The sequence below is a fragment of the Mustela putorius genome, unplaced genomic scaffold (assembly GCF_011764305.1).
Source record: "Mustela putorius furo isolate JIRA1106 unplaced genomic scaffold, ASM1176430v1.1 tig00000145_pilon_pilon_pilon, whole genome shotgun sequence".
Taxonomy (NCBI): Eukaryota; Metazoa; Chordata; class Mammalia; order Carnivora; family Mustelidae; genus Mustela; species Mustela putorius.
In genome coordinates this window covers 25,168,932-25,183,423 of record NW_025421294.1, presented here as the reverse complement: position 1 = coordinate 25,183,423, position 14,492 = coordinate 25,168,932, and the positions used below count along the sequence as shown (strand labels likewise).

General features: G+C 38.9%; 1 protein-coding gene across 2 annotated transcripts; it reads left to right on the top strand.

The window, feature by feature from the left end:
* Positions 1-1,359: 1,359 nt before the first annotated feature.
* Positions 1,360-13,816, top strand: LOC101688617 (F-box/LRR-repeat protein 21). 2 transcript variants are annotated; one of them, XM_004744916.3, is made up of 6 exons: positions 1,360-1,502; positions 1,882-1,938; positions 7,146-7,512; positions 7,975-8,097; positions 11,392-11,563; positions 12,629-13,816. In XM_004744916.3, exons 3-6 carry the CDS (start codon positions 7,147-7,149, stop codon positions 13,270-13,272), a joined length of 1,305 nt encoding a protein of 434 aa, XP_004744973.1. In that variant the 5' UTR covers positions 1,360-1,502; positions 1,882-1,938; position 7,146; the 3' UTR covers positions 13,273-13,816. The 2 variants fall into 2 exon arrangements, with proteins under 2 accessions (XP_004744973.1, XP_012907928.2); XM_013052474.2 differs by lacking the exons at positions 1,360-1,502; positions 1,882-1,938 and having other exon boundaries at positions 2,797-7,512.
* The last annotated feature ends 676 nt before the right edge of the window (positions 13,817-14,492 follow it).

Genomic DNA, 14,492 nt, shown 5'->3' with positions numbered 1-14,492 from the left:
GGCAAAAGATTTAAATAGACTTCACCAAAGAAGTCATACAGATAGTAAATAACTACATGAAAAAAAAATGCTCAACATCATTATTCACTAGGGAAATGTAAATTAAAACTACACTGTTATCTCCCAGATACCTATTGGATTAAAAAGTGTGGGTGAGGATGTGGAAAAAATGGATCTCCAATAAACTGCTGGCAGCAATATAAAATAGCCTCCTTGGAAACACATTGGCAGTCTTCTTTAGAAGTTAAACCTATGCCTTAAATGCAGTGCAACTATTGCACTCCTGGGTATTTAACCAAGAGAAATGAAAGCATAATTGTATATAATGATGTGTACAGTAAAGCTCACAGCACCTTAATTTTGCAGTGGCCCCAAACTAGAAATAACCTTAGTGTCCATCTTCAGGTGAATGGATATACACTGTGGCATATCCATACAATGGAATACTACTTGAAAAAGAAACTAAGTATAACATCCAGTAACCTGGATGAATCTGGACACAATTATGCTGAGTGCTCTGTGACTCGGTTCACATAAAATTTGAGAAAATGCCAACTAATGTAGAGTAGTGTCAGAAAGCTGATGCGGGAGGAGTTGAAGGAGGGATTACAGAAGGGTGTAAAGAAACTTTGGAAGATGTACATATATTCATTATCTTGATTGTAGTGATTGTCTCAACGGTGTCAAAATTTACCAAATTCTATGCTTTAAGTGTGCAGTTTGTTCATTATACCTTAATAAAGCCATCTGAAGAAAAAAAAAAGTCTGGGGGCACCATCTGTGTTAATATGGAACTATGTCCATGACAAGCAAAAACAGAAGTTCCAGAACATTACGTATAGTTTGATTTCAGGTTTTAAAAGAACTAATGTTTAAGAAAAAGTAATAAAATCCTTACCCTATGAAGGTACACTTTGTGTGTGTGTGTGTGTGTATATTGATGGTCCGGTAGTTTACACAATGAACTATTGCGGTAGTTAGCCCCAGGGAAAGAGATGGGGCACAGGACAGAGAGGTAATATATACATATTTAACACTGACCTCTTACCACTTTTGATATTTTAAGTTTCATCTATTTGCATATTAATAATCGTGACCTTTCCCCAGGGAGGCTCATTTCTAGGAACTGGAACTCTAAGTTCACTCTCCTTTGGCCCTCAGTTTGACAGCGCAGGGGTCACAGAGGTGTAGCTGAAGACCAGCAGGCAGAAGCCCTCCCACTCACGCCCGGAGGAGGCGCCCCCGGGACCCCGGAGCAGGTGTGCGTCCGCGCACGTGGACCTCCCGAGGAACGGGGAGCAGGGCGCATGCGAGGCGGGGCCGGGGAGGGGCCGGGCAAGGCCGGCCCAAGGGACTACGGCCACTGCCGCCGCTGCGGTCTCGGTCTGCGTCCCCGCGCCTCCAGCTCCCTAGCCGCCACTGGAGCCCCGGCGGGGTGGTGGGTCACTTCCGAGCGGACGCACACAGGCGCCCGCGGAACTCCCGCGGTTACAGGCTTGAAGGTAGCAGTTCCTTGTGGGGGTCGCAGTGGTCTTAGAAGGGTGCACCTCCGCAGACTTTGAGGGACTCGGGGGCCGGAGCCCGGGTTCTGCCTGGCTCAGGCGAGTGGCGATGTGGGGATGGGGAGGCGCCGTCGGTCCCCGCGCCCGCTCTGGGCACGAGGAGGCATGACCTGGCCTCGTCGCGGGGCCGCTGCGGACCCAGGCGCGGCCCTAGGATGGGGGTGGTGGGAGCCCGGTGGCGCGGCCCCACTCCAGACCACAGGCCGGGCCGCCTAGCAAAGCCGGCGTTTGATTTGCCCGGGGTGGGGGTGGGGGTGTCGTCTAGCCAGTTTTATGGCTGCGCGGGGTTCGCTTCTCACCGTGTGCGTTTTTCCAACAGGGGCCTGCGCGGGACCCGCCTTCCTGAATTCGGTCATTTTTTTCCCGTCTTTGGAGGGTAAGCTTTGAGGGGATTGTCTGCATCGTAACTCGGCCCTCGAACGCTCCCTCGCGGATATTTTGAATAAGGGTAGTTGGTGATAGTGAGCAGTGGTCACTGATAGACGGGGTCGCTTTTGCAGAACATCTGGAAGGGTTTTAGGAGGGTAGCGGAGCGTTTATGTCTGCCACAAAGAAATGGCCAAGAGAGAGGCAGACACCAGCCTTTCCCGTGGCTTTTGAGAGTCTGCACTCAAAGGTGGACTAGTTTTGCCTTGGCACCTGCGCAGACATTTTTCCAAAAATGTGAAGTTGAATGAATTGATTATATTCTCAGAAAGATGTTGCAAAATGCTTTCTTGAAACCTTTGTATTATTGTTAGATCCCTTAATGTGACCAACCCTAGGTCTGGGACCCTCCTCCCCAGTTCTGAAGTTTTCCCTGTAGAGGGCCTGGCTTGGTGTCCTCACAGCCTTTTCTTTTTCAGAGTCTGGCCTGTGAGGTTGGAGTGGGAGAGGGTGGGGAGGGGGAATGGAGAGGGAAAAGCAGCCTAACAGCCTCCCCTCCCCAGTTCAGGGATTCTCACAGATTGCCTGCTTCAGATTCTCTGTAATAGAGGATTACAGGTGCTTTAAGTCTATGTATATTTTGAAAACTTCAGTTTTCCTATGAGTCACTAAAAGGAAAGATGCGTATTTTAAATTTAAAATTTTTCTTTTTACTTTTTTTAAATGAGTATACTTAATACCACAGAGAGACTTTGGAGACAGTATAGAAAATTGCTAAATCAGTGGTGAAATATGAGAACGCCAAAATTCTGGAAATCAGTGCTTTAGAAAAGATTTACTTGATATAATACTTATTCTGTTTGTCTTGTTGAACCTTGATGATATTGTAATTTGACTTTTGTATTCTTAAAAAAAATGCAATTTTTAGATTTAGATGGCAACTAAGGTGATGTCAGCTGCAAAGAATATAAATGTTTATTTTACAGTATCTCTAAAAAAAATGTTTTTCTCTGTCCTTGAGTGATATTTATTGGGAGAAAGTGTTGGCCCTTAACATAATTGGCTCTATTATTAGAAAGTTGTGTGTTTGAAAGCTGTATTTTGAAGCAGATCTTCAGTTCTCCTGCTCTAGCCACACTTGCTGATTTTGGTAGCAGCAGTAAGATTTTTAGCGTGCTGGTTTAGAAAGCAGCTTAAATAAAGGACATTTGGTAATTATTTCTGTTCATTTTCATCTTGGTGCTTCTAACAACTTTGTCTAGCCTTTTAGGTAGTTTTGAATCTTTATTCTCTTATCTGTAATATTTATACAATATTCTAGCATTGTGGCGATTGAATACTTCAAACTTTTCAAAGTACTTCCTTTGTCTTCATTTAACCAATCTGGAAGAATCTGGCGATGCTGCAAAAGGTGGTTGTTTCCACTGCAGGCACCAGCATGGCTTTGGATGTTGAGTCTTTCATTTACTCTTTGAAAATATTACTCTAAAGAAAACTTTTGGAGGTTTCTTAGATACTCAGAAGATCCAATTCACATGGTCACCTGTTCCACCAAATTAGTAAACATAATAAAAAGGAAAATCGGGTTAGGATGGTTAGCGAAGTCACTGACTGGACTTTGAGTCATTGTTACATTCTTTCCCAAATGCTAATAAACCTTTTTCAGGCTCTGGAATATTGCAGTTGTAAGTTTGTCTCATCACTTGATCGGGTCTCATATTCTGGTTTTAAGTTCTCCTATTGCTCAGAATTCTGATAGTGACTCAGAAACAGCATTCAAGTTTCTTCAGTACCCAAGGAAGTAGTTCATCTGGTCCTGAAAACTCCAGTGAATTGATCTGAGATAGGTGCTGGCTCACCATCTTCTTAGGCTTCTAGTGATTTACTGTTTATGTACCATTAGTACATTACTGCTGTATTCTCCAACACACAGGAGGGCCTGCAAACACAGAGCTGTCTCTTTTACCCAGTAGAAAAGTTTCTGCAGTAAGTAAACTTGTGCGTAACATCTGACGAAGGAAATACAAGTCACTTGACTTGTTCCTTCCCTTATTTGTGATGTTCTTTTGAAAATGGTGCCAGTAGCTCCTTTTCTGCCTACTTCTGGAGTGGAATAAAAAGCGGGTGAACCAACCTTGACATTACCTTGTAAATACAGGTAGTGGAGGAAAAAATTAAATTGTGGATGTTGGAGCTCAAATTCTTTCTCCCTATTTGTTCACCAAAGCTCTGTTAGGAGTAAGATTCAGAGAGAAATTGAGACCTGGCAGGTAGCGCACAGCAGTCAAGATTTTAGTGCATTAATGGGCTGCTTCCTCCACATCCCCTGTAACATTGAATTTGGCTTATGAGGGTAGTAGAGTGCATTTATTTATTTACTTTGACTTTACAACATTTATTCATGATGCCAAGGCAGTGAGTATTATCCTGGTGTAGACCCATTATTATTTTCTTCCATGTCCACAGACTGCTCACAACTCTGGCAAGTTAACTTTGCCTAAAATTGGTCGGACCTCAAAGACAATATGAATGAATGGACTGAGTATGAATGAATCACTTAACATCTGTCAACATAACTGAAAAGCTTAAAAAAAAATCTACAGTTATTAGATGAGTCAAACTATATTCAATTAAATTTTTATGTCTTCTTATTTAATTATTGTAACTGTAGTGGCATTATGTGCTCTTAAAATCTAGAACTGTAAGATTTACACAGCCTACAAATAAATGTAAGCTTGGACTACTTAGACACTTTGTAAAATCTCTCCATACATGTTCATTAAAATAGAAATATTCAGAGCCCTTTGTTTGATCCACGGCTTTCTTAGTAGATCTTCTAGCCTGATTCTTGGCAAAGGTTACCATATTCCCGCTCACCTAGCCAGTTGTTTGGATGGACCAGTTTCCTCCCGAGTAGAAAACAGTTGTTTGGGATCAACAATTTTGTAACAAAATCCTTCAACATAATGTGATGATAGGTAAATGTCCTAAGCCTAAAAGTTACTGGATTTTTACTTACACATTCTGATGAATTATTTTGTGGTATTTTGCCAAGCTAGGAAGTGAGATCAAATGGATGTTGGTGAGTACCCCATGGCAGCAGTTCGTTTGCTCAGAGTGAACTATAACTTGGAAGCCTTCTTTAGGTAAGAAAGTTGGCAGTTTGAAAAAGCAACCATCAGGTTTTTTTTAAAATGATCCTGTATGTTTAGGTTGGAGTTTTTTATATAAAGGTTTTCAAGCTAATAAAGATTAATTTGCCTTGCATTCTAAGATATATTTAACTGATGTTCATCGATACTGACTTAAATGTAAAACATTTGACTTTTAGAATAGTCTTAGACTCTGAAAATGAATGTCCACAAAGAAAAAGAAAATTAAAATATTATTTTAATAGGATGACTGGTATTCATTAAATGTCTGTCATTTATGGTGATTCTGTCAGTGAACTGGCAATTTAATATTTTGCTGAATAAGTGAAACAATCTGTCCAGGTTACCTAGAGTCACTTTAATGTACAGCACAGTCCTTTTGTTTACAACTGCAAGGTAGTTTGCTAACCTGACCTTTCATTGAAATCTTATTTTCCTTTTGGCTGTGCTGTTTTTCCAGTAAGGGATTATATTAGGGTTAACTCTTTTTGTGATCATTTAGTGAAAATTTAACAATCCATTCTGTAAGTTTACCAAATGAAACACATATAAGCAAAATGCCCATTAATGTGCTTCATATCAGAATTTAGGATCCATTGTTCATTCTTTTACCTTACCTGGGCCAATGTATTTCATTTTAGCGAATTAAAATGAAAGAGTAGGGCAGTCCTTTCAAAATAAGCATATTTTGCCAGAATAAGCATGTTTTAAATATGCTTTGAATTATTGGTGTCAGCACTTTGATGTATTCTGTATTATTGGGCCAGCTCTCAGTTATGTGTATAATTAGTCGAGTCATATTTAATGTGTGTGGTAGCTCTTTGCCTCATGCTTGGGATACAACTTTGCACCTATTTTAGTTTTCCAAACCCTAAAGATGTCCTTTCATTTTGTTCAACAACTATAATTATAGGTCAGCCCTGCTTTGGGATCCAGCTCTCTATTATGGCTAAGAAGTATTTTACATCAGGCAGAGATATATATATTTCTAACATTCAAGGATGAAAAGAGTTAAGTAGTCAAGCAAAGTTAAATGAAGTTGGGAGCCCATTCCTACCATTATTTTGCCTCTCAAAATAATTGTATATATAAAGCACTTTGCATTCTTATGTAGACTATATGTACACAGTAACCCTATATATTTGGGTATATCTGGACTTGAAATTTGTTGTAACTTAGGTGTGTCTCAAGCTGGTTCCTCCCTGGACATTCATCCTGCCTTTTTGTTGGGGAAGAATGCTCATCCCTTTGCTGTTTTACATTTGCCACTGAGGGTCAGGTGTGTTGCTACGCCCAGTTTCTCTAGAGCTGCTGTGTCCTGGGTGTTACCTGGAAATTGTGCTTCAAATTAAGTAATGAAATTAGTTTAGAAAAATTCACTGGACAATTTAGTACAACAAGAATCACTGCAACATTTCTTAAGCCTTTACTGTGTTCTGGTACTTACGGACTTTAATCCTCCCAACTGCCTTATGAAATTAGGTACTGCTGTTTTCCATGCTTTTTAGATGAGGAACCTGAGGCTTAATTTATGCAGACAAGATCACATGGTTAGTCAATGGCTGAGCTGGGGCTTTTCCAGGCCTCTGCTTTTGATAATGTTTTACTGTCTTTCAGGACCCCCGGAGTTGTTAGCAGAATTGCATGGTGATGCTTTCTTCTCTGTAGGAGATAGTAAGAATATAGTAATTGACCAGTAATAAACCTGCGAGACACACTGCTTCTGTGGACATTCCCTCCCAGAAGCCTCCCCAACCTTTCCCTCCCATACACAAACTCAGTCACATATCATTGCTTTATTCTTCCAGTGCGACTTGTCCCAATGTCAGGGAAGGCATTTATCATGGTCCTTCACCATTTGACCGTAGCTCTTGGAGAGCAGGCTCCCTCTTACCTCTGTATCTGTAGTCTGTGGGAGTACCTATCAGTGCAGGATAGTGGAAGATTACTATTAAAATCTGCTTAACTGTTTTTCATTTTCTAATGTTACTCTGTGCAGTTGGAGTATAGATGTCTGATGGAAATGTGGATCTTGTATGATCACAAAATCTTTTATTGTTTACAGAATGAAGAGGAACAATTTATCTCTTGTGAATAAAATCGTCCGATCTTCACCAGCAGTGAAACAACCAAAAGTTGGCTTCTTCTCTTCTCTCAATCACACCCACATGCACACTGTCCTTCTAGACTGGGGGAGTTTGCCTCACTATGTAGTATTACGCATTTTTCAGTATCTTCCTTTAATAGATCGGGCCCGGGCGTCTTCCGTATGTAGGAAATGGAATGAAGTTTTTCATATTCCTGACCTTTGGAGAAAGTTTGAATTTGAACTGAACCAGTCAGCAACTTCATATTTTAAGTCCACACATCCTGATCTCATTCAGCAGATCATTAAAAAGCATGCTACCCATCTCCAGTATGTTAGCTTTAAGGTAAGAAAAATAAGCATTAAATAGAAAGAACTTAGGTTATGTTAGTGTCATTTTCGTGTATCTAGATCCTTATGCTGAGGCAGTCGGTGAATTTTGCAGAATTTTTACTCCAACCTATGTCCTGTTTTTCTGTAATCGTTTGCACAGATTGTTTGCACAGATTGAAGTGTAGAACTTGAGCTGTAACTTAAATGTCAGTTTCCTTCATCTGGATGGTACTACTAAAATTTAGGTCATTGTAAAGGATTGGGAAGCATGGAGCACTTAGAAAGTTACGCTGTCATCAGCTCTATTCCTCACTTTTTGTCTGAGACCTTTTGTGGAAAGAAGAAATACTAATTTGTTGTATAGTTTGATGGAATAAATAGAGTTTTGCATTGGGATTCTGTTACATAGTTAAATTGCCAGTAAGTTTCTAATAACTCACCTTCGGGAAATGAAGATTTAAAATTGTTTTTATAGGTGGATAGTAGTACTGAATCAGCGGAAGCTGCCTGCGATATCCTTTCTCAGCTGGTAAATTGTTCTATCCAGACCTTGGGCTTGATTTCAACGGCCAAGCCAAGTTTTATGAATGTGTCAAAGGTAAAGATGCCAGGCTTTTTTGTGAGAGACACAAAAATTCTCAAATATTTCAATCTAGGCAAAAAGAATTATTTTCCATAAAACAGGCCACATCCTCCTTATCTTCAAAGAATTACTTAAAGCAGGTCCCTATTGATTAGCACTTACTTTTGCTGAAATAGCTTATGCATGGCTTCATCCTTTTGACATATTTTGTAATTCTAATTATTGTTTCTATAGTAGCTATCATTAATATAAAATTTAGATGTTATACTTGGAATTTTCAAGTGCCAGTTAGTTTCTTTGAATATAGAGCATGTCTGACCAGTAGTGGATGTTTTTCTTGTAATTCTGTAGCCTCTCCATTGGAGGTTAGAACAACATAATGCTAAATGAACTATACCAGTTAGGGTGACGTCAGATTCTGTGTAATAGAAACTCCAAAACAATAGTAGCTTAAACAACATGGCTGGAGTTTCTTTCTTTTACATTAAAGAAATCCATGCATGAGCAGAGCCTGTATGAAGTTGTTAGGACTGCAAGCTCCCTTGAGGCATCTTGTGTTCTTGTAGGTGTTTCAGATGGCTTTCTGAGCTCCAGCCATCATGGCAGGAGGCTGGAGGAAAGGGGGAAAGAAGGGTATGCCCACTGTTTTTCAAGAACCCTAGCCATGAGTACTGTGTAATGCTTTTGTTGATATCTCACTGATGAGCACTTAACTGTGTGGCCACGCTAGGTTTCTGGGTGACGAGGAACCATTTTTTAGCTGACGGGTAACGTGCTCAGCTCAAAATTATGACCCGATTAGCAAAGAAAGAAAGGATGAATGGGTGTTAGGAAGCCACCAGCTGTCTCTGACACTCGGAGAGATGCACGACTTTGCCAGAAGCATAAACTAATAACTGTCTTCATTCAGGCTTCAGCTTGGGTCCTATCTCCTCAGGCAGACCTTCCTTGACCACTTTGCTAAAGCAGCACCCCTTCCTCCAGTTACACTCTGATGTATTACAGTATTTTTTTTAATGTCATTCTTTAACACGTGTATTCTCATCCCCTACAACAAAGTGTACGCTCTTTGAAGGCAGGGACTCTGTTTTGTTTATTTGCCATTACAAGCCAAGAGTTAGAGTAGTGCCTGATACATAATAAACATTAATTTTGGTTGTCAGTAAAACTGGCCAATGGAAACCTTCCTGTAGTAAGGTTATCCTCTTCCTGTGGAAGAGGATAGGGGAATAGTAGCATATTCTCGCTCATAAACTAGGTCATGACTCTCAAGCATTTCCACCAGCCTATTTATCTTTTTGAGAGATAGTCAGGGAATATGGGTCATTTGGGAATTAGGGTAATATAAGCAATCAGATGGAAACTTACTACTTCTCAATAGTTATTTCCTTGTGTATGAGTGATGGAGTCAGCTTCGCCTGAAATTCTTAGATTCTCAGCTATCTCAGATGCCGCACATCAGCTTCGGTTCTGGGGAGCTGGTGCAGTCGCCGGGGTGAGGCAGCCATGATGAGCACGTGTCCTTGCAGGCTCTGCCTCTACAGTCAAATGACTGAGTGGCTTCTGGCAAAGTCATGCATCTCTCTGAGTGTCAGTTTTTTCACCCGTAAACTGAGGAAAGGATAGGGTAAAAATAGAGTATTTTGCTAGGCGTAAAGAGTGCTAAAGGAATTATGTGGACACCATGATGAGGTAGGTCCTATAATGCTGAAATACGTCCTGCAGGACTAAGAGTCCAGTGAGAATTGATTAAAGGGAAAATAAGCCTTGTATTTCTTAAGGAAAAAGTAAAGTATTTCTCTCATGATTTTTGGCATAGTAAAATTTAGCAAAGAGATCTAGCCATCCATCATTTAAAAATTTATATTAATCAATATATAATTATTATAAATCAGTATGGCTTCTAATAAATGAATGAGAGTTATAACCAATTGGTCATTGTCATAGGAGTATTAGTATCTTTGGCAGAATCCACATTGACTTTGAAAAGAGAAAAATGATCATGCCTGTATTTGGTTTTCAGATTTTCTATCTGTGTCAAAAAATACTGGATCTGAATGAACCTTGTGAAGTTTTTTCCATTTTGGAGTCAAACTATAAATAGGCTTTTGTTTGTCAATTTTTATAGTTTTTAAAAAGATTTTACTTATTCATTTGCCAGACAGAGATCCCAAGTAGGCAGAGAGGCAGCCAGAGAGAGAGGAAGGAAAGCAGGCTCCCCGCTAAGCAGAGAGCCCAACACGGGGTTCGATCCCAGTACCCTGAGATCATGACCTGAGCTGAAGGCAGAGGCTTTAACCCACTGAGCCACCCAGGCACCCCTGTTTGTCAATTTTTAAAACATAGTTTTAAAAATATATCTTTATTGGGATGCCTGGGTGGCTCAGTTGGTTAAACATCTGCCTTCATCTTGGGTCATGATCTCATGGTCCTGGAATTGAGCCCCTCATTGGGCTCCCTGCTCCGTGGAGAGTCTGCTTCTCCTTCTCCCCTGCTCCTTCCTTCCTCTTGTTCATGCTCTCCCTCCTCTCTCTTGAATAAATTAAAAATCTTTAAAAAAAAGTCAAAAATTAAAAATTTACAAATCTTTTTTAAAATATTAAAACATTTATTTAGATGACTTTCTAGCAAAATGCATATCACTGAAGAATAAGATCATTTGTTTATTCATTGAGAAATATTTACTGATCTTCTGCGGTGTGCCAGATATTATTGTAGGTGCTGGAAATATAGGAGTGAATAGAACATGAAAGTTCTCTTTATTCTATGGCAGGCGTGGAAAAGGTTTAGACAGTAAGTATTATGGGCTTCACAGGCTGTGATTTTGGAGCTCCTCCCCTCCAGCATAGTAGTGTGAAAGCAGACATAGTACGTAGATGGAGGAGTGTGGTTGTGTTCCAGTCAAACGTTAATTGTGGACACTGGAAGTTTCTTGTAATTTTCACATGTTATAAAATATTATTCTGGACAAAATTTCTTTCAACTGTTTATAAATAGCTATAAATATAATAGCTATTCTGAACTCCAGACTACGCTGGATTTGGCTGCAGGGCACAATTTGTCAACCCCTGTTCTAGGAAATAAATGCAATTATATCCTTTTAATACTGAAAATCAAACCCTTAGAATTAAAGTAATTGGAAGGTATGTACATGAAATGACTAATGGTGTCATTAAAATGCTAATATGTTGATTGTTTTTACTATGTTATTGTTAGTATCTGTTGATATAGTTTCAATGAACTATTTGATTGAATCCATAGATTTTAAATAATGTTTTTTTCCTAATTCTTTTCTTATTGCTGTGCAAGTCTCATTTTGTGTCAGCACTTACAGTTGTCTTTGTCAACTCAAAATCATTATCATCGATCAAAATTGAAGACACACCAGTGGATGATCCTTCATTGAAAATTCTTGTGGCCAATAATAGTGATACCCTAAGACTCCTAAAAATGAGTAGCTGTCCGCATGTTTCCTCTGATGGTAAGTTATAACTTTTTTAAGCAAGCATGATGTTTTTGTTATACTATTAGTATAATATATGTCATATGTAATCCATATAATATACATGTTTGTACTCTTATATGCTATATACTGTATCATAGAATAGTATATATAATATATACTATATGTATAATATACCATATGTATGTATATTCTCCTGTACTCTATATTATGTGTAACAATGCAATTTCACATAGAATACTACATGCTTATGAAACATAATGAAAAAAGTAACCTTTTTTCTAAAGAAGTCTTAATCTGTAAGGTAGATAATAGTTTAAATTGCTTTTTTAAATATTTTTAAGGATTTTATTTATTTCTTTTTTTTTTTTATTTTATTTATTTTTTATTTATTATTTGTCAGAGGGAGGTGGGGAGAGAGGGCACAAGCAGGAGGAGTGGCAGGCAGAGGATGAAATAGGCTCCCCACCGAGCAAGGAGCCTAAAGTGGGACTCAGTCTCAGGACTCTGGGATCGTGACCTGAGCCAAAGGCAGACGCTTAACTGACTGAGCCACACAGGTTTCCCAGTTTAAATTGCTTCTAAAGATATTTTAGTCATATGTATATTTTAATATACATATTTTTTTACTTTTACATGTAATTATATATATATATATATCGACATCCGTCTCCTCAGAAGTCATTTGATGTCTATTTTATTATATTTTATTTTGAATTATCTTTTTTTAAAAAGATTTATTTATTTATTTATTTCAGAGAGAGAGAGAGTGCCAGAGGAAGAGAGCTAGTGAGTGTGGGGTGGGGAGGGGTAGAAAGAGAGGAAGAGAGAATCCTCAAGCAGACTCCCTGCTGAGTGCAGAGCCCAACATGGGACTCAATCCCAGGACCCTGAGATCATGACATGAGCTGAAATCTATGAAATCTAGAGTGGGTCGCTTTACTGACCAAGCCACCCAGGCAGCCTGTTTGATATCTATTTTAGTAAATAATGAATAACTGATGTCAAATTTAAGTTTATAAGCTATCATATTGGTATCAGTGTTATTCTTTGTTTTTAAGAACTTTTCCCCATTTCCCACAGGAATCCTTTGTGTAGCTGATCGCTGTCAAGGCCTTAGAGAACTGGCATTGAATTATTACATTCTAAGTGATGAACTTCTCCTAGCACTTTCAAGTGAAACTCATGTTAACCTAGAGCATCTCCGAATTGATGTTGTGAGTGAAAATCCTGGGCAAATTCAATTTCATTCTATTAAAAAACAAAGTTGGGATGCACTTATCAAACACTCCCCTGGAGTGAATGTTGTTATGTATTTCTTTTTATATGAAGAAGAATTTGAGGCATTCTTCAAAGAAGAAACCCCTGTTACTCACCTTTATTTTGGTCGCTCAGTAAGTAAAGCGATTCTAGGACGGATAGGTCTTAACTGTCCACGACTAATTGAGTTAGTGGTATGTGCTAATGGTCTTCAGACTCTTGATACTGAACTTATTTGTATTGCTGAACACTGTAAAAACTTAACAGCCTTGGGCCTCAGTGAATGTGAAGTTAGCTGCAGTGCATTCATTGAATTTGTAAGACTGTGTGGGAAAAGGCTAACCCAGCTCTCTGTAATGGAAGACGTTTTGATCCCTGATGATGAGTATAGCCTAGATAAAGTTCACACTGAGGTCTCCAGACATTTGGGAAGAATGTGGTTCCCCGACGTCCTGCCTGTCTGGTGATTGTCTACCAAAGATTCTTAATTTTTTAAAAATTATTAAAATTAGCTTCTTTCTTTCTATGCAACTATAAATTTTAAGATATGTTGCTGAACTATTTTAGGTAAAATATCTTATCATTTGCAAACTGTCTTAATGGATTAGAATAGAAACATTTGAAAAAAATATGAGAAATGGAAAGAGCCAGAAATTTCCATAAATAGGACATAGATCCTGTATTGTGGATTAGGTAGTTGATAGGCTAAAAACTACATATGGTTTGTACTTTTGAGTTCCTTAGCCTTTGCTGAAGGTACATTTTAGCTTGCTCAATAAATTTATAATATTGAGCTTTGGATCCTTAAATTATGACATTTGTAACTTTATACTGCTTTAATTGCTTCTCTTTCATCTTGGTATGAGTATGTTTTACAAGATATATAGGATTAAATCCAAGAGTAAATTAAAAGTATAGACACAGAAGCTGACTTAATTGTACTTAATTTTTAGCACTACATAAGATCATATTATAACTCAATAAACAATTTCTAATTTCTAACACATTGAATTCTACTTCATTTAACTCAGGAGAAGATGGGCATTAGGTCGAAATTAACACTGATCAATTTGTAAAGATACTGTGACTGTTAGTTGATTAAGTATACTTATCAGCCTTTTGGCTAAGCTCTAGTGAAAAAAGTACATTTTGCAGAGTGTCTTTGGGAGGGAATCTGCATATACTGATGGCATACTGCTCTTTCTGGAACCGTGCTAGATATCCTTTGCAGGAGTGATCTTATAATGTAATTAGTAGCATAGCTAAAACTCTTTAGTAGTTATAGATTGCTTTTAGGGTGAAAATATATCCTTAAAATGACCTACAGTACCCTACATGGTCTGGCCTCTCCCTGATTCTTTGCCCTCATTTGCTCTCAGAGCTACCCCTTGCCCTTCTGCTCCATTCTCTTGCAGGTCCGAAAGACAGCAATGCACCCTCTAGTCAGGGCGCCTGAGGATATAGTCTCTTTCTACCTCCATCGCTCTGTTTGCTTCCTCAGGTCTTTCTTTCCTTTAGATGTCATTTCCTTAGGGAGGCCTCTGACTTTCAGCACTCTCTGACTTCCATTTGTGGCACTTACCACTATTGTAATTTGCCATTGACTTGTATGATTAGATGATTCTCTGCTAATTCCACTGCCCTGTGAACTTTATCAGTGCAAGATCACTGTCAGGTTTGGCTCACT

Bases quoted from the DNA above. Each gene is read 5' to 3' on its own strand.
- LOC101688617 (XM_013052474.2), top strand. From the start codon at position 7,117: ATGATCACAAAATCTTTTATTGTTTACAGAATGAAGAGGAACAATTTA. The intron at 7,513-7,974 runs GTAAGAAAAATA...TTGTTTTTATAG, and splicing joins TCCAGTATGTTAGCTTTAAG to GTGGATAGTAGTACTGAATC. The intron at 8,098-11,391 runs GTAAAGATGCCA...TTGCTGTGCAAG, and splicing joins GTTTTATGAATGTGTCAAAG to TCTCATTTTGTGTCAGCACT.